Below are 23,758 nucleotides of genomic sequence, written 5' to 3'. Positions count from 1 at the left end.
GAACCCCAAGCTGACTCCCTGCTAAGCACAGAGCCTGATGCAGGGCTCAGTCCCACAACCCCAAGATCATGACCCAAGCAGAAACCAAGTATGGAATGCTCGACCAACTGCACCACTCAGGTGCCCTTGTCATTTCTGTTTCTAAGAGCAGTAGACGGGGGGCCATGATGCACTGGGATTGTTCCAGTAGTGGTTAAAGTGGCATTGGGAGAAGGGAGAAGGAACCAGGATATCTCACCCATCTTGATACCCATTTCAAAGAGAACAAATAATGCCATCCCTTTGGACTGTATACAGAGGCAGAGCCATAACCAAAGAGCAACCCGGGGCTCTACCCCACTGCTTGATCATTTAGAATGCACAGAGATATAAAATAATGAGCATCTACTTGGCCAGAATAATGAAGCTTCCCAAAAGTGGGTGTTCATCCCAGCACCTTCTCCCCCATGAGCCATGTATGAGCTACATTGTTTATTACCCTGTTGATTTAACAGATACCAAGATGACTGGTTACAGACTCTGGTTAGAAATCCACCTCTTGGGGCGCCTTGGTGGCTCAGTGGGTTAAAGCCTCTGCCTTCGGCTCAGGTCGTGATCCCAGGGTCCTGGGATCGAGCCCCACATCAGGCTCTCTGCCCAGCAGGGAGCCTGCTTCCCCCTCTCTCGCTGCCTGCCTCTCTGCCTACTTGTGATCTCTGTCAAATAAATAAATAAAATCTTAAAAAAAAAAATCCACCTCTTGGGGCACCTGAGTGGCTCAGTGGGTTAAGTCTCTGCCTTCGGCTCAGGTCATGATCTCAGGGTCCTGGGATCGAGCCCCGCACCTGGCTCTCTGCTCAGCGGCAAGTCTGCTTCTCCCTGTCTCTCTGCCTGCCTCTCTGTCAACTTGTGATCTCTCTCTCTGTGTCAAATAAATAAATACAATCTTTAAAAAAGAAAAAGAAAAAATCCACCTCTTACCCTCAGTAAGTGTTCCCTGCTAATGTTCCCCTGAAGAAAGAGTGTCTTTGACCCCAGCTGCTGAAACTAAATCATATTTATTTTTGGTATAAAAGATTTTTAGCCCCAGACCCTCCTGCTTTGCTCCTCTCTCAACCCCTTCCTTCCACCACTTTTAGGTATTGATTTCCAAGGATTGATGCCGATTAGTGGTGCTGGGGGGTTGGCACATGGCCTCAAGCAGCCTGATCTCATGGGTGGGTTGCTCAGGCTGGAACTTGAGCACCCAAGGATCCTTGACGATGTCCAGGATGGTGGCCCGTTTGGTGGCTTGGCGTAGCGTCTGGAGGACCAGGTTCTAGGGCAGGGGAAAGAGAGGTCTTGGCTGAGCTCGCCCCCCATTGTGCCACACGGGCAGTGAGCAGTTGGACCTAAGAGAGAAGCAGGAGAGCCCATCACACCACTCTGGTGAAAGGGAGTGTGGTCCTAATTTTATCCGGAAGAGCCAGGCATTTAACTCCCTGAAGGAGAGGGAAAGGAAGGGTACCTTGGAGGAAAACTTGAATAATCCCCTTCTGGCCTAAAGAGACAGAGGCTAAAACCTGCTTAGGGCTGTAATGTAAGGTGTGGAGCCCAGGGGTGTCCCTTTGCTCCCTCCCGGTCAACTCCTCCAGGGCAGGGGTTAAAGTATGAGATGGGTCTGGTGGAGAAGAGCCTCCCCCAGGGTGGGGAGGCCTGGGATGGGTCTTCCCCTCCCTGTGGGTCATCCCTGAGGCCTCAGCCCTCCTGGGGGAGCCAGCACCTTGCACTCCTGGGAGATGGAGTAGTTAGATGGAAAAGTGACCTCCTTTTGAGTCTCTTTCAGCAGCTTCTTGAGATTGGTGTCATCAAAGGGCAGCCGGGCGACCACTAGAGTGTAGAGGATGACACCCATGCTCCAGGTGTCAGACAGGAAAGGGTTGTAGGGCAAGCCCAGCAAGATCTCTGGGCACGCATAAGCAAAGCTGCCACAGTAGGTCTGGCTGAGGTGGTTTGTAAAGCAGTTCATTTGGCGGTAAGAAGGGCTACTGTGCACTGTCTGGTTAGAAGGCACCATCTTGGCGAAGCCAAAGTCCGATATCTTCACATTCTCCCTCTTGTCCAGCAACAGGTTCTCCAACTTTAAGTCCCTACCAGCAGCAGAAAGGCTGGGGGTCAGGCTGGGGAGAGGGCTTAGTATTAGACCGGGAGCTGAAGGGCCATGGGTCAGAGGCTAGAGATGGAAAAGGCAAAGTGGAGAGAGGTGCCATTAGGCGGACACAGGGTAGACAGGAGCAGCCATGGAGTCGTGAGCAGAGCCCAAAGGTGAGAGAGGATGGTACCTGAGGACCACGGGGGCGGGGGGGTCGTCATTGTAGTTCACAGTGCCGTGCTCACAGTAGGCGCTACAGAAACGTTCTTGAGCAGAGAATTAAGATAGAGGGGATAAAGGGGCCTAGATAACTGAGGAAGGTCAAGGGAGGAGAAAAGAGGGCAGAAAAATGGGAAACATGCATGAAACCCCCTGGAGAGCCCATGGGCCCCAGCCTGGTGGCAGCACCCTCACCGGTGCACGATGCCCTTGCTGTGCAGATAGGCGATGCCCAGGGTCATCTGGGAGAACCACTTGCCAGCAAGGGGCTCGGAGCAAGCCCCGTAGCGCTGGATCCACTCCAGGACGTCCCCGCCCTGAGCCAGCTCTAGAATGATGTACACTCGGGATGTGGTTTCGATGGCCTGGTAGAAGTTGATGAGGTACTTGTGCCGCAGGACCTTCATTACCTGGCCCCAGAAGAGGGACCCATCAGACCTGGGAAGGGAGAACCCTGGCTGTGCTGCCAGCCCTCCTCCTGCTGTTCTAATGAACTTAGAACTTTGCAAGAGGATTAAGCAACAGAGGACTGCATGGTCTGTGGGCAAACCCTATGCTTTGGATTTTTACTTTGTGAGGGGCTGGAGGTGAGTGGGTGGGTGGAAAGAGGTTGAATTTCCATCAAATCATTTTCCATCTGCTTAGGAAGGCATTCAGCCCTGATTGGGAGGTGGAGGGAGGGGTGTTCTGTCTCCTCCCCCTCCTAACCATAGCCCTTCTGAGAAGTCTTAAGCAGCTGGGTATCAGTTCCCTTTTCCGGCCCCCTTTCCAACCTGTATCTCACGGGGCAGGAACTTGTTAAGATAGTCCTCAGAGGCCTTCTTCTTTGAGATGATCTTGACAGCCACCATGACCTTCTGCTTTGTGTAGTAAGCCTCATACACCGTCCCATAGGAGCCATTGCCAATGACCTTGCCCACCTCATAACCATAGTCCTCCATGACAGAGCGGTAGGCTGAGGTGGGTGGTGCTACCTCCGAGGTGTCTCCCTTCCCCATGGTGTTGGGCTTGCTGAGAGCAGGGAACTTTGCTACTTAAAAGCCTATTATCTGCTCAGAAAGCCAACCTTGAGCCACTGAGGGCTAGGGTACCAAAGTGAAGTCAGTCTCTGAATGCTTGCCTATATAGTCACGCAAGTCTGGGATGCTGGGCTCAACTCTCCGCTAGGAACATGGAGGGGGAAGAAGGGAGCAGCAGTTCTTTTTGTCTCCACTAGCTGTTGTTGCTTCTTTCTCCTCCTGGTTACGGAATTCCCCAGGGTCCCATGTTCCACATACATCACAATTCACCTTCTTTCCACCACTGGCCACAAGGCTTGAGAATGGTGCACTGTGGAACATATTCCTGGAGGCAAATTCTGCAGTCTGGTGAGACGACCCCCCCGCCCATAGATCTAGTTGAACATGCATGTTTATTGAGCATCCACTGTGTGCTAGGCCGCAAACTGAGTGCTGGGATAAAATCGCCAATAACGCCAACAGAAACCCTGTTCTCCTAGACTTTATTATCCAGAATGAGAAACACACGTGTGAGAATATTACAGAGAATTACAAGGTGTTGTAGAAGCCTATTCTAAGGAATCTTAACCTTACAGTGTTTTTTGTTTGTTTGGCTTAAAGCAACCACCAATTCTTTTTTTTTTTTTTTTTTTTTTTTTTTTTTGGCAAGTTGAGCTGGGCTCAGTTGGTGGTTCTTCTGGTGGTCTCATCTTAGCTGGGATGGTTTGTTTCTGCCGCATATGGTCTCTTACCATCCAGCCAGACTAGCCAGAGTTCCTCCACATAGTAGCACTGATTTCTTTTTCTTTTTTCTTTTGCTTTTTAAAAAAAATTACCATGTAATGTATTATTTGTTTCAGGGGTACAGGTCTGTGATTCATCAGTCTTACACAATTTACAGCACTCACCATAGCACACACCCTCCCCAATGTCCATAACCCAGCCGCCTCATCCCTCCTGTCCCCTTCTCCTCCAGCAACCCTCAGAGTAGCAATGAATTTCAAAAGGAAAAAAAACTCAGAAATTGCATGGTCAACTAAGCCTAGGCTCCAAAACTGCAGAGCATCACCTCCATATTTATACAAGTAAAAACAGTTACAAGGTTATGAGATCTCAGATCGAAGGGATGGAAGAGACTCCACCTGTGAACCTTGAAATGCATTCTTATCTTGCTTCCCATGACCCTAAGTTCTGTAGTTTTCCTCCTATCCCTCTAGCCATTCCTCAGACTTCACTGGAGCCTTATCTTCTCTATCTGTCCCTTCATTGTATCCTGCCACAGGCCTTATTTCCTCTGGCCTTTATGTTCTCCTGTTAGGATCTCACCCGCTCCCAACACTTAAGTTATTAAATCAGTGCTGACTGCTCCTAATCTCATGTCTACCCCAGATGTCCTCTGGACTTCAGATCCAGCATCTGGTTGCTTACTGGACATCACATGGACAGGTCTTTCTCAGGTCTCTTAAACTCACCATGTCCAAAATTGAACTCTTTATGTTCTTGGCCTAGACTGCCTCTTTAAGTTTTGTGTTTTTTTTTTTTTTAAGATTTTATTAATTTTTTTGACAGACAGCACAAGTAGGGGGAGAGGCAGGCAGAGGGAGAGGGAGACTCAGACTTCCAGCAGAGTGGGGGTGGGGGGTGGGCGATGGGCTTGATCTCAGGAGCTGGGGATCATGACCTGAGCTGAAGGCAATTGCTTAACCAATTGAGCCACCCAGGTGCCCTCTGTTAAGTTCTACAGTCGTCTTCAGTTTACACAACCAGGTGTCATCCTAGACCCTCCCCTCTGCCTCAGCCATTACATCTGATCTGTCACCTCTTCTACCTCATAATTATCTTTAATAATACATCCCGGCCTCTTGAAGCGGCTGCCACTTAGGTCAAGCCTCCATCAATTCTAGCAAGCTTTCCGTTCCCTGCCAGTGTTCACCCTGAACCCCGAAGCATAACACTTACTTTATTCCCACTTAAAACAATTCAATGTCTTCCCCAGTCTCAGGATCAAGTCCAAATTCTTTTATATAGCTTCAGCATCAGACCCTGCTTACCTCTCCAGTTTTATCTTTTTTTCCAAGATTTTTTTTTAATTTAATTTAATTTAACAGAGAGAGTACAGATAGGCAGAGCTGTAGACAGAGGGAGAGGGAGAAGCAGGCTCCCCAATGAGCAGAAAGCCCAGTGAGGGGCTTGATCCCAGGACCACCTGAGCTGAAGGCAGATGCCTAACCAACTGAGCCACCCAGATGCCCCGTTTTATCTTTTAAAATACATGCAGTGCTCTAGCCAAACAATTACTTTTCCTTCATTGTTCCCTCTGTCCTGGCAAACCCCTACTCTTCCTTGAGGACTTAGCTCATGAGCTATTTTAGGACACCTTTCCCTTTACTGACTGCTCAAGCCCAAACTCGTTCCTCCTTCCTGGGTCCTCCCAGAGCCCGAGTACTTTCTCTGTCATCACATCTAACATAGTGTCTGTAATTGTGTTTTTGCTGCTTGCATCTCCCGCTAGGGCTGTAAGAGAAGTCAACTGACAAGAAGAGGGAGATGAAGTCAGAGGTTTGAGAAGAATGGGTTGTGGAGAATGGAAGAGAGCTGATCTGGAAAATGAGCAGGATCACTGGGCAGCACTAGGGGTCCAACTGAGGTTAAAAACACAATTTATAGACACATGATTTTAACACAGTGTGAAGATTTTTTTAGTATCTTGCGTATAGGTGCTTGAATATATTTTTTTAAGATTTTATTTATTTGACAGAGCACGCACAAGCAGGGGGAGCAGCAGAGGAAGCATAAGAAACAGCCTCCCGGGTGAGCAGGCAGCCCCATGCAGGGCTCAATCCCAGCACCCTGGGATCATGACCTGAACCGAAGGCAGATGCTTAACCGACTGAGCCACCCAGGCGCCCCATAGGTGCTTGAATATTGACAAATGAACCCAAGATTAAGGTTTCCCTTGCTAGCTGGAATGAAAGAATGGAAGAGAGGCATCAAAACACAGGCAAGGGTGTGGCTGAAAGGATGGAATGCAGAATCTAAGCCACATGGGTTCAAAAGACAAGCTAGAAAAAGGTCAGAGGGACAAAAGGAGGGGTTGGAATTCTCCATGAAACAAGAACAAGTCTGGAGGGAAGGACGGAGGACAAGAGATTGTGGTCTCTTGCTAGAGGGGTTACCTGGATATAAGACTGTGTGTGAGCAAGGTGGGAGCATGGCATGCAGGGAAAGAACAGAAGAATGAGATTTACTGTCTTACAAAAACAATTCCTACAACAGATTATGTGGTAGGCTACTGGTAAATTCCTACTATGGAGAGCCTGCTGATCCTGCTGGCAGGGTAGTTCCAAAGTTTGTTGGAAGCTAGATTTACATTCTCAAACTAGCAATATGGGTTGTCCAGGGCACACCGTGGTCAGGAAGCCCAACTCCCCCCCCCCCCCCTACCCTGCCCATCTGCTCCTCTAGACAGGTGGTTTGGTGGCAGCTCTGTCCTCATGTCCAGTGGGTAAACCACTTCATTTGAAAACATGTACTAAGCAGCCTACTTTATACAAAAACACTGCTAAGTCCTGAGGATATCAAGATGGATAAATTACAGGGGCGCCTGGGTGGCTCAGTGGGTTAAGCCGCTGCCTTCGGCTCAGGTCATGATCTCAGGGTCCTGGGATCGAGACCCGCATGGCTCTCTGCTCAGCAGGGAGCCTGCTTCCCTCTCTCTCTGCCTGCCTATCTACTTGTGATCTCTCTCTGTCAAATAAATAAATAAAATCTTAAAAAAAAAAAGATGGATAAATTACAGTCTTCCTGGAAGTAGTTAGTAATTAGCAAGGACGACAGACACGTAAGTAAAATAACGGTACAGTGAGATAAAGTGCTATAAACAAAGACTGGAAGATGTAAAGGCAGGCTTTATAGAAGAGGCATTCGCACTGTTCAAGAGGAGTCTCCAGGCACGTAAATACGGAACAGTAGACTGAGCTGTCTAGGCCAAAGGAATCATATGAGGCTTGCAGGCTTGAGAGAACATGACATTGAAGATTCTAATTTGAATCCAGAATAGTGTTCCAAAAGAGTAATGTACCGGGAGAAGTAATAAAGATCCAGGTCTGACAGGCCTCATATACCAAGTCTTTTAGAGTTTCTCCTGTGTACTCATGGTCAAATTTTGATCAAAATGGTCAAAGTCAGGGCCTGTTAAAAAATCATGATGCCTAGTCACCTCCTGATTTTGTGGACCCAGAGCTCCATGTTTTTAATAAGCTTCTAGCCGAATGTGATGCACACCAAGATTTGAGAACCACTGTTGCAGGGAATAGTATATACAGTGTGTAGATGTATGAATCTTTACAGCAGCAGAGTGGACGCGCCCAGCAGACTAGCAAGGTGGTTGTCATGGTAATTTTGGTCAGAGAGGATGGGACCTGAACCGAGGTAGCCGTGGAGGGCAAGTATTTGGAAGATAGTGAGGAAATAAGCAGCAGTGGGGCTTGACAGCATTGATCTGAGGAGGCTGGTGATTGGGATGGGGGAGTGAGAAACAGTCCCAGGTCTGTGGCTTCTCTAAGTTACTTTTCTAATTACAAAATTCACTGATTTAGCTAAAAAACTCAATCTCCTACTTCCTAGAACCTCACCTCCTCCTCCTGCAGAGAGGAGGGCTGGGTCAGAGAGGGCAGAAGAGGGTAAATGGAGGACTTTTCAGGTCAGAAGTCACTTAGGATTTTCCCCTGCACTAGATACGTCTTTCCGCGGGGAAAGGGAACCTTAAGTCTGCATCCTTAAATGTTAACCCCGCTGGCCAAAAGGAAGTCACTGACCCTGGGTCTGATCTTCAAAACTCCCCTAATGGCAGACGCCCTTGGAGTAGCGGAGACAGGCAAAGGTAAACTTTTCCGGAATAACCTGCAATACGAAATTAAGCTCGCACGTACACAGATAAATACGAACCAAAATAAAGAGTTGAACGTATGCCCAGATTCTTTACCTGCAAGTAACAATAACCATGCTGCCCAACTCACCAGAAAAAAGGGGTGACACCCTGTCTCTTCTGCCTGCCTCCGCACCAGACCTGGCTCGGGCTTGCCTAAGTTCGAACATGGGACGGTCTTTATATGGCCAGGAAGGCCTCCGGTGCAGCTCCGGGAAAAAATATTTTTATTCACGTATTTATATTTCGGCGGGAGACCATTCGTGACGGATTGGGAGAGCAGTGAGGAGAAATCCAGACTCCAGGACCCTTGCACGGACTGTGCCCGAGCTGTCCTAGCACAGTGACTCCCAAAGTCTCACTCCCCGCCCCGCCCGGGTTGGGGCCACGAAAAGCCTCTCGGAGCTCGCCCTCTGCAGTTCGGGGCTAGTCCGATTGGTTCAGCCGGCAAATGCTCCGGGCGTCCGCTAGGTGTGGGCCCAGCCACCAACCCGGCTCCATCTCCGGGACAGTCACTGGACGCGGGCGGCGGACGCGGCTCCCGGGCTTTCGCCCGGGCCCCAAGTCTCCCCGGGGACGGGCGGGCGGCCCAGCGGCGACTCTTACCCCGAAGGGGCGTCCACGGCCGCGCAGCCTCGCCTCAGCCGTAGCCCCTGCCCGAGAAGCCTTCGGCCGAGAGACGCCACATCCTCAGCGGCGGGGGCGTGGTCCCCTCTCGGCTCCTAGCGAGGAGCTTTCCGCCGGGCTGAGGCCCCGGAGGGAGAGGCGGAAGTGGTAAGACTGACGTGTCCTGGGCTGCTCTGCACATCGCCGGTGCAGTGGCCCCGCCGGGGGAGCGGACTATCCGAGCCTAGCGGGCTCTCCGGAGCTGGGCCGGCCTCCCGGCTGGAGAAAACTCATCGAGGAGCCCGTCAGTCAGCCGAGCGCGGCGTCCCGCGTGGTGCGGCCACAGCCGCTGCGATCAGGCGCCGCGGCGGCCAACCCACTGGAGGTCGGTCGTCAGGTCCTCTCCGGGCCGCCGCTCCGCGCTGCTCTGGGGGAGACCCGGGCAGGAGCCCAAGGGCAGCTACGGGGCCGCGGAGGCCGCGGGCGCCGCGGAGGCCAGCCCTACCCGAGCGGTGAGGACCCCGCGGATGCCGCGGGAAGGTGCCGCAGGCGCGAGGCCGCGTGGTGTTGCCATGGAAACGGGCTGGGCGCGATGGGAGGTCCCGGGCAGGCGGACTGTGGGACGGGGACCCCAGATCCGGAGAACGAGAACGCAGAGGCGGACAGAGACAGCATTGTGTTGGGGTCGGGGGTGCGGCCTCCCGAGGGAGGGTTTGAGCGGCCAGGGGGAGAGATTGGAGCTATGGGGCTTCGTTTGGAAGGACCTGACCTGGGGCGTCAGGAGTTGATCCCTGCTTTTCATAACTGCAGGATTCCCCTAAACAGGTTCCACTGGCTTAAGGATGACAGTCCTAGGGCAGCCGCGGCGTTGGAGCTGCCAGTGGTTCCCAGTCCTGATACTGCTGCTGGGCTCAGGTTATGAGCCAGGGGTGGAAGGTGTGACACACTACAAGGCTGGTGACCCCGTCATTCTCTACGTCAACAAAGTGGGACCCTACCACAACCCTCAGGAGACTTATCACTACTATCAGCTTCCGGTCTGCTGCCCTGAGAAGATCCGTCACAAAAGCCTTAGCCTGGGTGAAGTGCTGGATGGGGACCGAATGGCCGAGTCTTTGTACGAGATACGCTTTCGGGAGAATGTGGAGAAGAGAATTCTGTGCCACATGCAGCTCAGTTCTGCACAGGTCAGCCTCTCTGCATTGGCGAGTGCTTAGCCCTCCCTCCCAGGGACTCATAAGAGTACCTCCTAATTTCTGGTTTTATAGCACCTCTATGGAAATGATCCAACTCGATTCTAACTACAACCCCACTGGTAGGCAGGACTCGTGGTATTGTTTGCATTCAGTTGAGGAAGAGACATACTTGCTCATGAGAGACTTTTCCAAGACTGCTCTTGGATATTGAATTACAGAGGTGATACTAGAGCCCAGAGCTCCTGACTCTAAGCTGCTTATTGGTAATAAGGTCCCCCCTGTCACTGCTGCATAGTTGTTTCCTTCCATACCTACTTACTGGCTTTCTTAACTAGCTCCTTTACATGCTTATCTTTCCTGTGATGCTTTTTTCTTTAGCAGATCCTATCTTAGGGCACTTTTCTTTAGTTTACCCAGACCTTCTTCCACCTTGCCTTTCTCCTTTTTCTACACCTTAATCCCTATCAAGGCATATTGCTGTCTTTGGAGAATCCCAGCATACTAGGGTCTAACCCAGTGGTTCTTAACAGGGGGCAGTTCAATTTTGTCTCTCAAGGGACATTTGGCAATGTCTACTAGAGATAAGTTTGATTGTCACTGTTGGGGTGGCTACTGACACCTAGTGGGAAGGAGCCAGGGATGATGCTTATTATAGTGACAGGACAGCTCCCTGCAATAAAGAATTATCCAGCCCCAAATATGAGTGGTGTCCAAATTGTGAAACTTTGCTCTAACCCTCTGCCTGGGGAGGCCATGTCTGACTCCTGACTTACTCTTTGTAGGTGGAACAACTTCGCCAGGCCATTGAGGAACTGTACTACTTCGAATTTGTAGTGGACGACTTGCCAATCCGTGGCTTTGTGGGCTACATGGAGGAGAGTGGCTTCCTGCCTCACAGCCACAAAATAGGGCTCTGGACCCATTTGGACTTCCACCTAGAATTCCATGGAGATCGAATTATATTTGCCAATGTCTCAGTGCGGGACGTCAAGCCCCACAGCTTAGATGGGTTACGACCCGATGAGTTCCTAGGCCTCACCCACACCTACAGTGTGCGCTGGTCTGAGACTTCAGTGGAACGTCGGAGTGACAGGCGCCGTGGTGATGATGGTGGTTTCTTTCCCAGAACACTGGAAATCCACTGGTTGTCCATCATCAATTCCATGGTGCTTGTGTTTTTACTGGTGGGTTTTGTGGCTGTCATTCTCATGCGTGTGCTTCGAAATGACCTGGCTCGATACAACTTAGATGAGGAGACTACGTCTGCAGGTTCTGGTGATGACTTTGACCAAGGTGACAATGGCTGGAAAATTATCCATACAGATGTCTTCCGCTTCCCTCCATACCGTGGTCTGCTCTGTGCTGTGCTTGGTGTGGGTGCCCAGTTCCTGGCCCTTGGCACTGGTGAGGTGATAAAAATTAATCAGGGATTTCTCTCAAGGGGTAGAACTAAGCAGGTGGTTTGTTCTGGAAAGATCTGCAGATCTTCTCTTCTGTCCAAGGTGAGGGGCAGACCGAAGGGGGGTGGGGTGACCTCAAAAGGGAGGTGAATGGGGCACCTGGGTGGCTCAGTCGGTTAAGCATCCAACTCTTGATCTCAGCTCAGGTCTTGATCTCAAGGTCATGAGTTCAAACCTGGCGTTGGGCTCCATGCTGGGCGTGGAGCTTACTTGGAAAAAAAAAGAAAGAAAGGATGTGTATATTCAGTTGTGGGTCTGCTAGACAACAAAATTAGGGGATAGACCTTGGGTCTGGGTGGAAGGGGACCGATTCCTCTGAAATTACCAGAAAAGGGATAGACTAAGACCTGACACAGGCTTTCCACTACCACCCTGCAGGCATTATTGTCATGGCGCTGCTGGGCATGTTCAATGTGCACCGTCATGGGGCCATTAACTCAGCAGCCATCTTGTTGTATGCCCTGACCTGCTGCATCTCTGGCTACGTGTCCAGCCACTTCTACCGACAGATTGGAGGCGAGCGTTGGGTGTGGAACATCATTCTTACCACCAGCCTCTTCTCTGGTGAGGACTGCCCTTTCCCTGGTGGGCCAATGTGAGAAACTTAGAACACATTGTGGAACCCGGAATAGAGTGCTTCAAAGCACTCTATTTTTATTGCTTTGAAGCAATTTTCTCTATTTTTATTGCTTCAAAGCAATAAAAATATGCAAAAGAAAGAAAACCATTCAGAAGACAATGCATTTCTTTTGCAAAATGTTCTAGGCAGCATGGTAAGCACTCGACACACCTTCCTCTCATTTAATCCTCATAGTAATCCTATGTGAAGGTAATATTGTTCCCATTTTACTGATGAGGAAAATGAACTTCCGGCTGGTTAAGTAATTTGCCTGACATTACACTCCTAAGGGGGAGTGGAGCGGGTTTCATACCTAGGCACTGTGACTCAAGATCCCGTATCTTGACCGATTACATCAAGAGTGAAATAACACTTCTTTTGGGAACTTGTTTTTTGATACTCCCCCCCTTAAAAAAAGTATTTTATTTGGAGGTGGCTACCCGACTCTAGCCTTACAAGCCAGTTTGTCCTTTCAAAGGCAGTAGTAGTGTGCATTCTAAGCCTTTTGTGTTCCCAATCCTGCCTGATTTATATTTTATCACATTTATGTTTGAACCAGAGCTTTCTGAAAACAGGGCCTTAATCCAAAGGGATGTCTCATGCTAGGAATCCTGGATAGGATACCACAGAGGGATAGGGCCTTGGAGGCAGGTGGATTGTGTTACTCTTAGATCATTATGTAACAGCGTTAACAGTTGCCTTGTTCTTTAATGATAATGGATGGGGGAGGGGATGTTGGTAAGGTAAGGAACGGAAACTACAGGCTGTGGCAGGGCGGAGGTCTGTCTGGGAGCAGGATACCTCACACCCTCTCTCCCAGTCAGGACTAGTCTGAGTGGGTGGTTCCAGGGGTGCAACTTCTCTCTGCTGACCCTCCTTCTGGGGGCCCATCCCTGCAGTGCCTTTCTTCCTGACATGGAGTGTGGTGAACTCGGTGCATTGGGCTAATGGTTCGACACAGGCTCTGCCAGCCACCACCATACTGCTGCTGCTGACAGTTTGGCTGCTGGTGGGCTTTCCCCTCACGGTCATCGGAGGCATCTTCGGGAAGAACAATGCTAGCCCCTTTGACGCACCTTGTCGCACCAAGAATATCGCCCGGGAAATCCCACCCCAGCCCTGGTACAAGTCTACACTCATCCACATGACTGTTGGAGGCTTCCTGCCTTTCAGGTATCCTCCCTTTATGCCATGGCCATCACTCTCAGGTTCCTGACTTTTCCTTTCCCAGGACCCTCACCCAACAAGAGTGATAATCCCTGGTTCAGCTTTACCAGAAAGAGATCATTAAATGGGTCCTCCTTTCTCCAAGCAGGACTCTGCTTGAAGCAGTTCACAGGGGAGGGTGTCTCACTTAGGAAGCTCTCCGGAGACACTGCACCCTTTCACCATCTTTCTGGTTCCTGACTTTAGTGTCCACAGGCAGCACGTGGTGCTTGAAGCCCACGTCATTGATTTTTCAATCTGTTGAGGACCTCTAGTGTCAGGCAGATGATACAGCAGAAAATCAAACAGGCAAGATCCTTGCTCTCAACTGATGAGGGCAGATGTTCTTGAAACGACCGCGACGAGTCATGGGTAGAAGAGTCCCCATGGAGCCAGGCACTCCAGGGCAGGGACTGGAGCAGACCCACTTTCCACAGTGACCCGGTACCACGGAGGGGTGGTGGCTGGGTGCGGAGCTGGCCCTGTGCTGGCGGTGTACAGCCCTTTAATGTGGTGTGTCGTGTCTTCTCTTCACAGTGCCATCTCTGTGGAGCTCTACTACATCTTTGCCACAGTCTGGGGTCGGGAACAGTACACTCTGTATGGCATCCTCTTCTTTGTCTTCGCCATCCTGCTGAGCGTGGGGGCGTGCATCTCCATTGCGCTCACCTACTTCCAGTTGTCTGGGGAGGATTACCGCTGGTGGTGGCGATCTGTGCTGAGTGTTGGCTCCACTGGGCTTTTCATCTTCCTCTACTCCGTTTTCTACTATGCCCGGCGCTCCAACATGTCAGGGGTGGTACAGACAGTAGAGTTTTTTGGCTACTCCTTACTCACTGGTTATGTCTTCTTTCTCATGCTAGGCACCATCTCCTTTTTTTCTTCCCTAAAGTTCATCCGTTATATCTATGTTAACCTCAAGATGGACTGAGTTTTGGGTGACAAAACTATTGCTCTTCTCTCCCATTCTTCATGTCCAGAGGCTCACTGATCTTTCTTATCAACATCTCTTCTAATTGACTGAATTGTGTGATGGCATTGTTGCCTTCCCCTTTGCCCTTTGGGCCTCCTTTCCCCCGGAGAGCCTGAAAATTACAAATCTCTATTATATAAGGAGTATATATTTGAACTTTTTAAGTTGCCTTTAGTTTTGATCCTGACTTTTCTTTTTACAATTATCAAAATAAAATTTATTAAGAAAAAGGATCCTGTAGTTGGGGGGGGGGGGGGTTGGTCTGGATATAGGAACTTGAGCCCTGCCGTTATGGGCACTGTCCCTTAGGAAGCTGGGTCGGCCGCGGAACGCACGGAACGCGAGTTCTCCGCGGAGCTTGGGAACTCTCGTCCCGGGGAACCTGCGGTGCCGGGGCCTGTTTCCGCGGAAGGCCGACGGAAGTGGCGAAGCCGAAGCTCCTCGTGGAAAGCGAGTTGAATCACCGTGGCGACGGGAGGGGCGAGGAGCAACGCCCTTTCCGCCGGAAACGGGTTTCAGGGCCTCCACGTGCTGTCCCTCCCCCCTCCCGACCCAGTAGCGGCGGCTCGGCTGCTGCCATGGAGCCCGCCGGGCTGGAGCAGATCCTGCGGGAGCTGCTGCTGCCGGACACCGAGCGCATCCGCCGGGTACGGGACGGCGGGGGGACCGGGCCGGGACGAACGGGAGGAGGTGGTGGGAAAGCCCCGACTCTGACTCCGGGACTCCTCCCAGGCCACCGAGCAGCTCCAGACCGCTCTTCGGGACCCCGCCGCCCTGCCCGCCCTCTACGACCTGCTCGCCTCGGCGGTCGACCCTCAGGTGAGACGCCTGGCCCTTCCCGCGGGGCGTCCCATAGTACGCCACCGGTCGAGCCCCAGCTTGCCCCCCTGCGGCCCGCCCAGCCCCTTCCTGCCCGGACCCTCACATGCGTGCTTCCTCTTCCCAGATCCGCCAGTTCGCGGCCGTGCTGACCCGCAGACGACTGAGCACCCGCTGGCGACTGCTGGCGGCGGAGCACCGGGAGAGGTGGGCGGGGCCAGGGGCGGGGCCGGGCGGAGGCGGCTCCTAGGCGGGCCAAGTACCCACACCTGCCACCTGTGTTCCAGCCTCAAGTCCCTGGTCCTGACCGCCTTTCAGAGGGAGACCGAGTAAGTGCCTACCTGCCTCCTCTTGGGATCCTGACTCCCTCCAGGCTGAGACTCTCTGTGGATTTCTGCCTTGTCTTTCAGCTTTAGACAGGGCCGGGGAGGGGGAAAGATGTCGGTTCTAAACCAAGAGTGGAGCAAGGATTTTAAGATTGTTGAAGACTAAATTTCATGAGAATGGGTTGTGATGGTCTCCTAAACCCGAATCAGAAAAATGGAACCTAATTTCAGTCTGCATGAGTTCAGGCTCACCAGACTACACACCCACCTTGCTGCTGGTCTCCCTGTGAGCCACCCTCTTATGTGTCCCAACTTGGCAGACCCTCTGCCCACACTTGGAGGTTTCTGTCCTGCCCACCTCATGGAGGCAGGCCCAGCATGTGCTGGGGAGGGTATTGGAGAGTGATTGGGGGTCGGGGGCAATCTCTCCTGTTTGCAGGCACTCTGTGAGCCTTAGCCTGGCCCAGCTCTCAGCCACCATTTTTCGAAAGGAAGGCCTGGAGGCCTGGCCTCAGCTCATGCAGCTTCTTCAGCACAGTACCCACAGCCCCCATATCCCAGAGAGAGAGGTACTAGCACATGGTGGGTGGGTGGGAGGGAGAAAGGGAGAGAGGGACTGAGCGGCTGGATAGACCATATAAGCTTTTCTCTCTCATCCCCTGCACCTGGATAGATGGGACTTTTGCTGCTAAGTGTGGTGGTGACCTCCCGGCCTGAGGCCTTCCAACCCCACCACCGGGAGCTTCTTCGGCTTCTGAATGAGACCCTTGGTGAGGTGGGGTCTCCTGGGCTCCTCTTCTACTCCCTGCGCACTCTGACCACCATGGCCCCTTACCTGGGCACTGATGATGTGGTGAGATGTGGGTCCTCCCCTTCCCTGGCTCCCTGTCCTCAGAGCTTCCATGTCCTTACCCTTGCAGGATGCAGAACTATTTCAGACTCTTTTTCTGCCATTTGCCGTCCCTAGCAGTTGAGAGGGGATACTATGGGCGGCTGTACCTGGGCTTCTGTGTCCAGGCTTTGAGGATGCGGCCAGCTTTTGGGGCCTGGGATGAGTGAGCGTGCATTATGCTTTTTTCCCTCCAGCCTCTTGCACGGATGTTGGTGCCCAAGCTCATTGTGGCCATGCAGACTCTGATCTCTGCAGATGAGGTGAGGACAACATTCGGGCAAGAGCTCTGTTTTGAGGAGAGTATAGGAGCACACGGCCTGGTCCACTGAAGTAACCCAATGGTAACCCTGTGACTTGTTTGACTGGCTGGCAGGCAAAGGCTTGTGAGGCTGTGGAGGCCCTGGATGAATTGCTGGAGTCAGAGGTGCCCATCATCACCTCCCACCTCTCTGAAGTCCTCACATTCTGCCTGGAGGTGAGCCGGGGATGGGCATAGCCTCCGGTGCTTTTTTTGCTGGCAGTTCCCTTGCCTGTCTCTGATTCAAGTTTATCTCTGGGCAGGTGGCTAGAAATGTGGCTCTGGGTGATGCGATACGCGTACGGATTCTCTGCTGCCTCAGTTTCTTGGTCAAAGTCAAGAGCAAAGTGAGTACTCTGTGTTGCACATGACTGCACCCCCATTTCCATCCTTGGGCTAATTTCTGGGACATTCTGTTCATCTCGGAGGTATCTTGCAGTTTTCAAAACTTGATCTGGCCTCACTCTAGCTCCTGGCTGGGAGTTTGGGAGTTTCCTGCTGGACCCTTTGTGGCCTAGGAGGCTGGAATTTTTTTTTTAAGACTTATTTTTTTATTTTATTATATCACTTTTTATTTGATTTTTAAAGATTTTGTTTATTTATTTGACAGAGAGAGATACAGTGAGAGAGGGAACACAAGCAGGGGGAGTAGGAGAGGGAGAAATGGGCTCTCCACCAAGCAGGTAGCCTGATGCAGGGCTTGATCCCAGGACTCTGGGATCATGAACTGAGCCGAAGGCAGATGCTTAACAACTGAGCCACCCAGGCGCCCCTATTTATTTGTTTTAGAGAGCTGTGTGCACATGAGCAGGGGGAGGGACAGAACGAGAGGGAGAGACAATCTCAAGCAGATTCCTTGACAACTATGGAGCCCGATGGGAGGCTCGATCCCATGACCCTGAGATCATGACCTGAGCCAAAGTCAAGAGTCAGACGCCTAACATACTGAGGCAGCCAGGTGCCCAAGGCTGGAATTTTTATTGTGAGTCCATCTCGGGAGCAGATTCTCAGGGACATGGTTCCACCTTCCCTTACAAGGCCTTACTGAAGAATCGTCTCCTGCCACCCTTACTACACACCCTTTTCCCCATTATGGCTGCTGAGCCTGCCCTGGGCCAGCTGGATCCTGAGGACCAGGATTCGGAAGAGGAAGAACTGGAGAGTGGGCTGGTAGGAGAGACTCCTAAGCACTTTGCTGTACAGGTGAGATGTGCAACGGGTTGGGGCAGGCGGTTAGGTCGCTGTGGGGCAGAGATGGAGTCCAGCAAAGTCTTCCCGATCTTTTTCAGGTTGTGGACATGCTGGCCCTACATTTGCCCCCGGAGAAGCTCTGTCCCTTGCTGGTAAGAATGGTCTGTCCTCCCGGTGCCCCTCCCTCTCCCTCAGTGTGCCTAGTTTCCCACCACTGAGGCTGTTCGGGCCCTGGCAGGTGTGGAGGGCTGCGGCAGGAATGGGCAGACTTGGACCAGGGTTTCAGCAGAGAACCATCCGTTCCCCTAGATGCCTGTGCTGGAAGAGGCCTTGCGGAGTGAAAGACCGTACCAGCGCAAGGCTGGCCTCCTAGTGCTGGCCGTGCTGTCCGATGGAGCTGGTGACCACATCAGGCAGAGGTGCCTGTTCCTCTGTCCTAGAGGGAGGGCGGGCCATGGGGAGGACCACCCCACGGCCCATGATGGTCCTAGTCTCTCATGGCTGTTGGAGCTTAAGTATGGGGAGCATTTCCCCTCACAAGTGCTCTGGTTTGAAAGATAATTGAAATGGCTGCCTCAGCTGTGAAGAGCAGGGGGTGGTGCCTGCTGTCAGTTGACATTGCCCTGGTTTCGCCCGGGAAATAAGGGGCAGGGCTCAGCCTGGGGCTTTCTGGCCCCGTCCCTCAGCCAGCATCGGTGGCTTCTACACCCCCAGGCTGCTGCCCCCACTGCTGCAGATCATATGCAAGGGCCTGGAGGACCCATCCCAGGTGGTCCGCAATGCTGCACTGTTTGCCCTGGGCCAGTTCTCGGAGAACCTCCAGGTCAGTGAGGCTGAACGTGGGCTGCCACCCTAGCAGACCCCACCCATCCCCAGGACCAGCTTCCCCTCAGCTTCATCTCTTCATCCATCCCTGCCGCCATTGCACTTCGTGGGGTGCTTTGAGGGCACAGCCCCGGTCAGCTGACTCGGGGCCTCCTTACCCCTCCCCAGCCCCACATCAGCAGCTATGCAGGGGAGGTGATGCCACTGCTCCTCGCCTACCTGAAGTCGGTGCCTCCTGGGCACACAAACCACCTCGCCAAGGCCTGCTATGCCCTGGAGAATTTCGTGGAGAACCTAGGTAGGTGTGGGAGGGAGGGGACAGAGTTGTCACTTTGGATGAAGGGGTGGGACGTGCTGCCTGTGGCAGGGAGACGTGTGGCAGGCTGCGAGACCTGGGCTGGGTGTTAGAGGCTTGCCCTTTCCCACAGGTCCCAAGGTGCAGCCCTACCTTCCAGAGCTGATGGAGTGCATGCTGCAGCCTCTGAGGAATCCCAGCAGCCCCCGGGCCAAGGAGCTGGCTGTGAGCGCCCTGGGAGCCATTGGTGAGGAGAAGGCGGCGGGTACCGGGTTCCCTTACGGAGCCTGTGGCACGTGGTCCCGGTGATTCTCATTCCAGCTCTGATTCTGTCCTTCTGTCCCCCAGCCACAGCTGCACAGGCCTCCCTGCTGCCCTACTTCCCCACCATCATGGAGCACCTGCGGGAATTCCTGCTGACAGGCCACGAGGACCTCCAGCCTGTGCAGATCCAGAGCCTGGGTGCATAAAGGGCTCAGGCGGGGCTCCCAGTGCCGGGGAAGGGCCAAGGGGTTCATGAGGATCTCCCCCAGGCCAGCACAGATATATTCCCATCCAAGGAGGCACTCTTCCCACTGTACCTAGAAACCAGTGGGATTGCTCAGTTACCCCCCAGGTGCTGTCTTCGGTCCCCCAGGTTTTGGCCTTGTGTCCCTCTGGCTCATGGTTGCCTTCTAGTACTAACCTGGCCCTTGTCCCCACAGAGACGCTGGGGGTGCTGGCTCGAGCAGTGGGGGAGCCCATGAGGCCCCTGGCTGAAGAGTGCTGCCAGTTGGGGCTGGGCCTGTGTGACCAGGTAGACGACCCTGACTTGCGGCGCTGCACGTGAGTGAGCCCCCATCCTGCCCCCACCTTGTGCCTCCTGCCTGCCCACTGGATCCCCAGCCCTGAGCCCAGAACCTGGTCCTGGTTCTGGACTGTGGGTTTTCCCGGGCTTCCCCATTTTGTCTGGCTCCAGCGGGCGGAACTGTATGGCTTCACCTGCCTCCACCAGGTACAGCCTGTTCGCAGCCTTATCAGGGCTCATGGGGGAGGGCCTGGCACCCTACCTGCCGCAGATCACCACGCTCATGCTGTTGTCCCTGCGTTCCACGGAGGGCATTGTGGTGAGCAGGGAATGGGTGGGTAGAGTTGGTTCAGGAAGGGCAGCCCTGGGGTGGCAATCATCTGGGCACAGCTGAGCCCAAGTCCCTGCTGCACCTCCTCTGCCCAGCCTCAGTATGACGGAAGCAGCTCCTTCCTTCTGTTTGACGACGAGAGTGATGGGGAGGAAGAGGAGGAGCTCATGGACAAGGATGAGGAAGAGGAGGATGACTCTGAGATCTCAGGGTGCGGAGGGGTGCCATTCTGCTCAGAGGAACCCTGGCTTTGGGCAAGGGCCCTGTGCCCCTGCCCCCGCTGGGGTGCCTGATCACTGCCATCCCCCACCTTACTGCAGGTACAGCGTGGAGAACGCCTTCTTCGATGAGAAGGAAGACACCTGTGCTGCTCTGGGGGAGATCTCGGTGAACACCAGGTGAGCCTTGGCCCTTTCCTGACACTGGGAACCCCACCTGGGAGCTCCTTCCCCATGGCTGTGTGTCTATCTACAGTGTGGCCTTCCTTCCATACATGGAGAGTGTCTTTGAAGAAGTATTCAAGTTGCTGGAGGTGAGAGGGCCAGTGGAAGGAGCGGGTGGGGTCCCCGGGGTAAGGGGCCCTGCGCTGGCCATGAACATGGCAGGCCTGTCCTGCCCGTCCTCATCCCTCAGTGTCCTCACCTGAACGTGCGGAAGGCAGCCCATGAGGCCCTAGGGCAGTTCTGCTGTGCACTTCACAAGGCCTGTCAGAGCTGCCCCTCGGAACCCAATACCGCGGGTGAGCAGCAGAGAATGGGGCCTCCAGAAACCGTGGACGGTGGGGTGGGGGGCGGGGGAGGGCAGGGCTTAACCGGGGCCTCAGCCAATGATGTCCCCAGCTCTGCAGGTCGCCCTGGCCCGGGTGGTGCCATCCTACATGCAGGCAGTGAGCAGTGAGCGGGAGCGCCAGGTGGTGATGGCCGTGCTCGAGGCACTGACGGGGGTGCTGCGCGGCTGCGGGCCCCTCGCACTGCAGCCCCCCGGGCGCCTCGCTGAGCTCTGTGGCATGCTCAAGGCCGTGCTGCAGCGGAAGGTGAGCGGGGCAGGTGGGCTGCGGGGCGAGGAGCTGGCCTGGCCCGGAGCAGGGACGGTTGGAGGCTACAGGTCAAGCCTCCCCCCACATCCCCATCATGGAGAGAAGGGACCAGAGAGCCCAGGCTGAGCTGAACTCTTCTCCTGCAGACAGCCTGTCAGGACCCCGAGGAGGAGGAGGAGGAAGAGGAGCAGGTGAGAGTGTGGGAGGCACACGGTGGGAGCAGGCTGTCCCTGGGGTGTCTGCAGAGCAGGGATGGACAGTGTCCCCGGGCTTGGCCTCAGGGAGCCAGGGCTGCTAAAAGGTTGGTTATGGCTCTGAATAAGGCATCCCTGCTCCCATGAAGGCAGCAGAGGTTCTGGAAAGGCTTTCGCAGGTGAGGGTCTGGGGGCAGGGAGGATGGGATCAAGAGAGGAGAGGAGGTTCACCAGGAGAGAACGCTGGGCTTCACAGGAGTCCAGCCTGGCAGGGCCCAATCCCATCAACCCAGGGCCACCCCTGGGGGCCACCTGTGGCGATGGCAGAGCACTTGGAGGGGGGGTTGCCCTCTGCAGCAGAGCTAGCCCCGGTACCCTAGCTTCTGACCCGGCCCTATAGGCTGAGTATGACGCCATGTTGCTAGAGCATGCTGGAGAGGCTATTCCTGCTCTGGCCGCTGCGGCGGGGGGAGATGCCTTTGCCCCCTTCTTCGCCAGCTTCTTGCCGTTGCTGCTATGCAAGACGGTGAGTGCTCTGCGCCCTGGCCTCCAACTCCGTCCTGCCTGTGTGTCCAGTGCCTGGCCCCACCCTGACTCGCAATCTTCTCCCCCACCAGAAACAAGGTTGCACGGTGGCAGAGAAGTCCTTTGCTGTGGGGACGCTGGCAGAGTCCATTCAGGGCCTGGGTGGCGCCTCAGCCCAGTTCGTGTCCCGGCTGCTCCCTGTGCTGTTGAGCACCGCCCGGGAGGCTGACCCTGAGGTGCGGAGCAATGCGGTCTTCGGGCTGGGTGTGCTGGCAGAGCATGGGGGTCGGCCTGCTCAGGAGTATCCTTGGGCTGCGGGAGGCGGTGGGGGCGGCCAGTGGGGAGTGGAGAGTATCCCTGGGGTTCCAGGATGGGAGAGGTCTGCCGTGGGGCCTGTTCCTTGACTGTGGAACCAGATACTTCCCCAAGCTGCTGGGGCTGCTGTTGCCCCTCCTGGCACGGGAGCGCCACGATCGCGTCCGTGACAACATCTGCGGGGCACTGGCCCGCCTGCTGATGGCCAGTCCCACAAGGAAACCGGAGCCCCAGGTGAGGGCTGGGGGCAAGGCCCAGAAGCTGCGGGGGTAGGGTAGAAGGAGGCAGAACAGGGGCCTGAGGCCTCTTTGTGTCCAGGTGCTGGCTGCCCTGCTGCACGCCCTGCCCCTTAAGGAGGACTTGGAGGAGTGGGTCACCATAGGGCACCTCTTCAGCTTCCTGTACCAGAGCAGCCCCGACCAGGTGAGTCGGAGGGGAGCTTTACGCTCCAGCCAGAGGCGGGCTTGGCCTCCCTTATAGCTGACACAGTCACAGTCTAAACTGCCCTTGGACACTCTTTTGTCCTTACTCTGCCAGGGTCGGCGGCCGGGCCCCCTCGCGGTGCGGCAGTTTTCCCTCGGGTGACCCCATCCTCACTGGCCCTGTGCACCCTCTGGTGTGAGACAGTAGTCACAGCTTCCCTGGGCTGACTTCCTACACTGGGGGGTTCCTTCCTATAATGTTCCTCACCCTCCCTGTCCCTTCCAGTTAGAGCAGCTCTGCTTTCTGAATGAGATTCATCTGCACCAACCAGCTAGGTTTGGACTTGGGTGCCCACATTCCTGTGTTGTTCACCTCTGTCCCGCACCTTCAGAGCCTGCTGTGTTGGTGGACCTCCTCTGAGTGTCTGGGCTTCTTTTGGTCACCGTCTGTCTCCTTCAAAAAAAAAAAAAAATTACTCCCACCATGTTTCATGGGTCCTTCTTGGGTTTCCCAGTTGTCTCAGATGTGAAACAGTATCACGTGTATATCCCTAGCAGGAGACTCCGGCTCTCCTCGGGCCCAGGGCCCAGGGCTGCTGGCACCCCCAAGTCAGCCTGTTTCCCCCACCCCACAGGTTGTAGATGTGGCTCCTGAGCTCCTGCGCATCTGCAGCTTCATCCTGGCTGAGAATAAGATCCCACCAGGTGAGGGGGGTGGCAGTGGGCAGGGCGGGGGGAGGTGGGGGCCAGCTAGGGACCTGCAGGCCAGGCCTCCCCGCTCTCTCCCTCTTCGCTCTCCACGCAGACACCAAGGCTACACTGCTGCTGCTCCTGACGTTCCTGGCCCGACAGCACACTGACAGCTTCCACTCGGCCCTGGGCTCGCTGCCTGGTGACAAAGCTCAGGAACTCCAGGCCGCCCTGGGCCTCACCTAGACTGGGGGCTGCAGCCAGGCCAGAGAGAGTAGAGCCTGCCCAGGCCCCAGGACCACCTCTCAGCCCTGTTTCAGCTCACGCCTTACCAAAGATTCTGGGTCTCAGCCCCGCTTGCTGCCTTATGGGGGTATCTCTGGGGCTGGGTCTGTTATGCTGTGGGACAGTGCAAATGGAGTCTTGACATCCTACCCTAATAAAGGCAGTTCGGTTTCTGCTTGACCGGTAGCTCTGAGAGCAAGAAGCACAGAGTTC

At 54.2% G+C, this 23,758-nt stretch overlaps 3 protein-coding genes and 1 long non-coding RNA gene across 9 annotated transcripts; 2 read left to right on the top strand and 2 right to left on the bottom strand.

The window, feature by feature from the left end:
• Positions 1-1,107: 1,107 nt before the first annotated feature.
• Positions 1,108-3,327, bottom strand: TSSK4 (testis specific serine kinase 4). Of its 2 annotated transcripts, none has more exons than XM_046009833.1 (4): positions 3,103-3,327; positions 2,525-2,739; positions 1,742-2,138; positions 1,108-1,297 (listed from the first exon to the last, which is right to left on the bottom strand). In XM_046009833.1, exons 1-4 carry the CDS (start codon positions 3,325-3,327, stop codon positions 1,115-1,117), a joined length of 1,020 nt encoding a protein of 339 aa, XP_045865789.1. In that variant the 3' UTR covers positions 1,108-1,114. The 2 variants fall into 2 exon arrangements, with proteins under 2 accessions (XP_045865789.1, XP_045865790.1); XM_046009834.1 differs by having other exon boundaries at positions 1,742-2,108.
• A 5,004-nt stretch (positions 3,328-8,331) lies between these two features.
• Positions 8,332-14,547, top strand: TM9SF1 (transmembrane 9 superfamily member 1). Of its 3 annotated transcripts, none has more exons than XM_046008125.1 (6): positions 8,332-9,400; positions 9,686-10,047; positions 10,839-11,460; positions 11,895-12,080; positions 13,035-13,308; positions 13,879-14,547. In XM_046008125.1, the coding sequence occupies exons 1-6, from the start codon at positions 9,388-9,390 to the stop codon at positions 14,270-14,272; spliced, it is 1,851 nt and encodes a 616-aa protein (XP_045864081.1). In that variant the 5' UTR covers positions 8,332-9,387; the 3' UTR covers positions 14,273-14,547. The 3 variants fall into 3 exon arrangements, with proteins under 3 accessions (XP_045864081.1, XP_045864083.1, XP_045864082.1); XM_046008127.1 differs by having other exon boundaries at positions 8,333-9,372; positions 9,671-10,047; XM_046008126.1 differs by having other exon boundaries at positions 8,335-9,372.
• Positions 14,249-15,332, bottom strand: LOC123943786. Its single transcript, XR_006818674.1, has 2 exons — positions 15,240-15,332; positions 14,249-14,426 (listed from the first exon to the last, which is right to left on the bottom strand). It is a non-coding gene; the product is annotated as an uncharacterized LOC123943786 (long non-coding RNA).
• On the top strand, positions 14,584-23,516 carry IPO4 (importin 4). Of its 3 annotated transcripts, XM_046008123.1 has the most exons (30): positions 14,591-14,961; positions 15,047-15,133; positions 15,261-15,340; positions 15,421-15,462; positions 15,899-16,028; positions 16,133-16,312; positions 16,546-16,611; positions 16,725-16,826; positions 16,913-16,996; positions 17,688-17,852; positions 17,939-17,992; positions 18,150-18,259; positions 18,555-18,663; positions 18,834-18,963; positions 19,094-19,207; positions 19,309-19,422; positions 19,665-19,785; positions 19,955-20,066; positions 20,174-20,289; positions 20,399-20,476; positions 20,553-20,610; positions 20,712-20,817; positions 20,918-21,111; positions 21,261-21,305; positions 21,709-21,834; positions 21,926-22,134; positions 22,250-22,382; positions 22,467-22,571; positions 23,206-23,275; positions 23,376-23,516. In XM_046008123.1, the coding sequence occupies exons 1-30, from the start codon at positions 14,893-14,895 to the stop codon at positions 23,504-23,506; spliced, it is 3,240 nt and encodes a 1,079-aa protein (XP_045864079.1). In that variant the 5' UTR covers positions 14,591-14,892; the 3' UTR covers positions 23,507-23,516. The 3 variants fall into 3 exon arrangements, 2 of the variants coding, with proteins under 2 accessions (XP_045864080.1, XP_045864079.1); XM_046008124.1 differs by lacking the exon at positions 22,467-22,571 and having other exon boundaries at positions 14,587-14,961; positions 23,376-23,507; XR_006818672.1 differs by lacking the exons at positions 22,467-22,571; positions 23,206-23,275; positions 23,376-23,516 and having other exon boundaries at positions 14,584-14,961; positions 21,734-21,834.
• The last annotated feature ends 242 nt before the right edge of the window (positions 23,517-23,758 follow it).

The sequence above is a fragment of the Meles meles genome, chromosome 6 (assembly GCF_922984935.1).
Source record: "Meles meles chromosome 6, mMelMel3.1 paternal haplotype, whole genome shotgun sequence".
NCBI classification, from domain to species: Eukaryota; Metazoa; Chordata; class Mammalia; order Carnivora; family Mustelidae; genus Meles; species Meles meles.
The sequence above is the reverse complement of the archived record's forward strand: the minus strand, read 5'-3'. Positions and strand labels throughout refer to the sequence as shown.

Coding starts and splice junctions, on each gene's coding strand:
- TSSK4 (XM_046009833.1), bottom strand. CDS start 3,327: ATGGGGAAGGGAGACACCTCGGAGGTAGCACCACCCACCTCAGCCTAC. Junction 2,139..2,524: donor AGCAAGGGCATCGTGCACCG/GTGAGGGTGCTG, acceptor CCCTCTCCCCAG/CCTGACCCCCAGCCTTTCTG. Junction 1,298..1,741: donor CCATCTCCCAGGAGTGCAAG/GTGCTGGCTCCC, acceptor CCCCTGCCCTAG/AACCTGGTCCTCCAGACGCT.
- TM9SF1 (XM_046008125.1), top strand. Junction 10,048..10,838: donor TGCAGCTCAGTTCTGCACAG/GTCAGCCTCTCT, acceptor TACTCTTTGTAG/GTGGAACAACTTCGCCAGGC. Junction 12,081..13,034: donor TACCACCAGCCTCTTCTCTG/GTGAGGACTGCC, acceptor CCATCCCTGCAG/TGCCTTTCTTCCTGACATGG.
- IPO4 (XM_046008123.1), top strand. CDS start 14,893: ATGGAGCCCGCCGGGCTGGAGCAGATCCTGCGGGAGCTGCTGCTGCCG. Junction 16,997..17,687: donor TGGTCAAAGTCAAGAGCAAA/GTGAGTACTCTG, acceptor TTCCCTTACAAG/GCCTTACTGAAGAATCGTCT. Junction 20,067..20,173: donor GTTCCACGGAGGGCATTGTG/GTGAGCAGGGAA, acceptor TCCTCTGCCCAG/CCTCAGTATGACGGAAGCAG.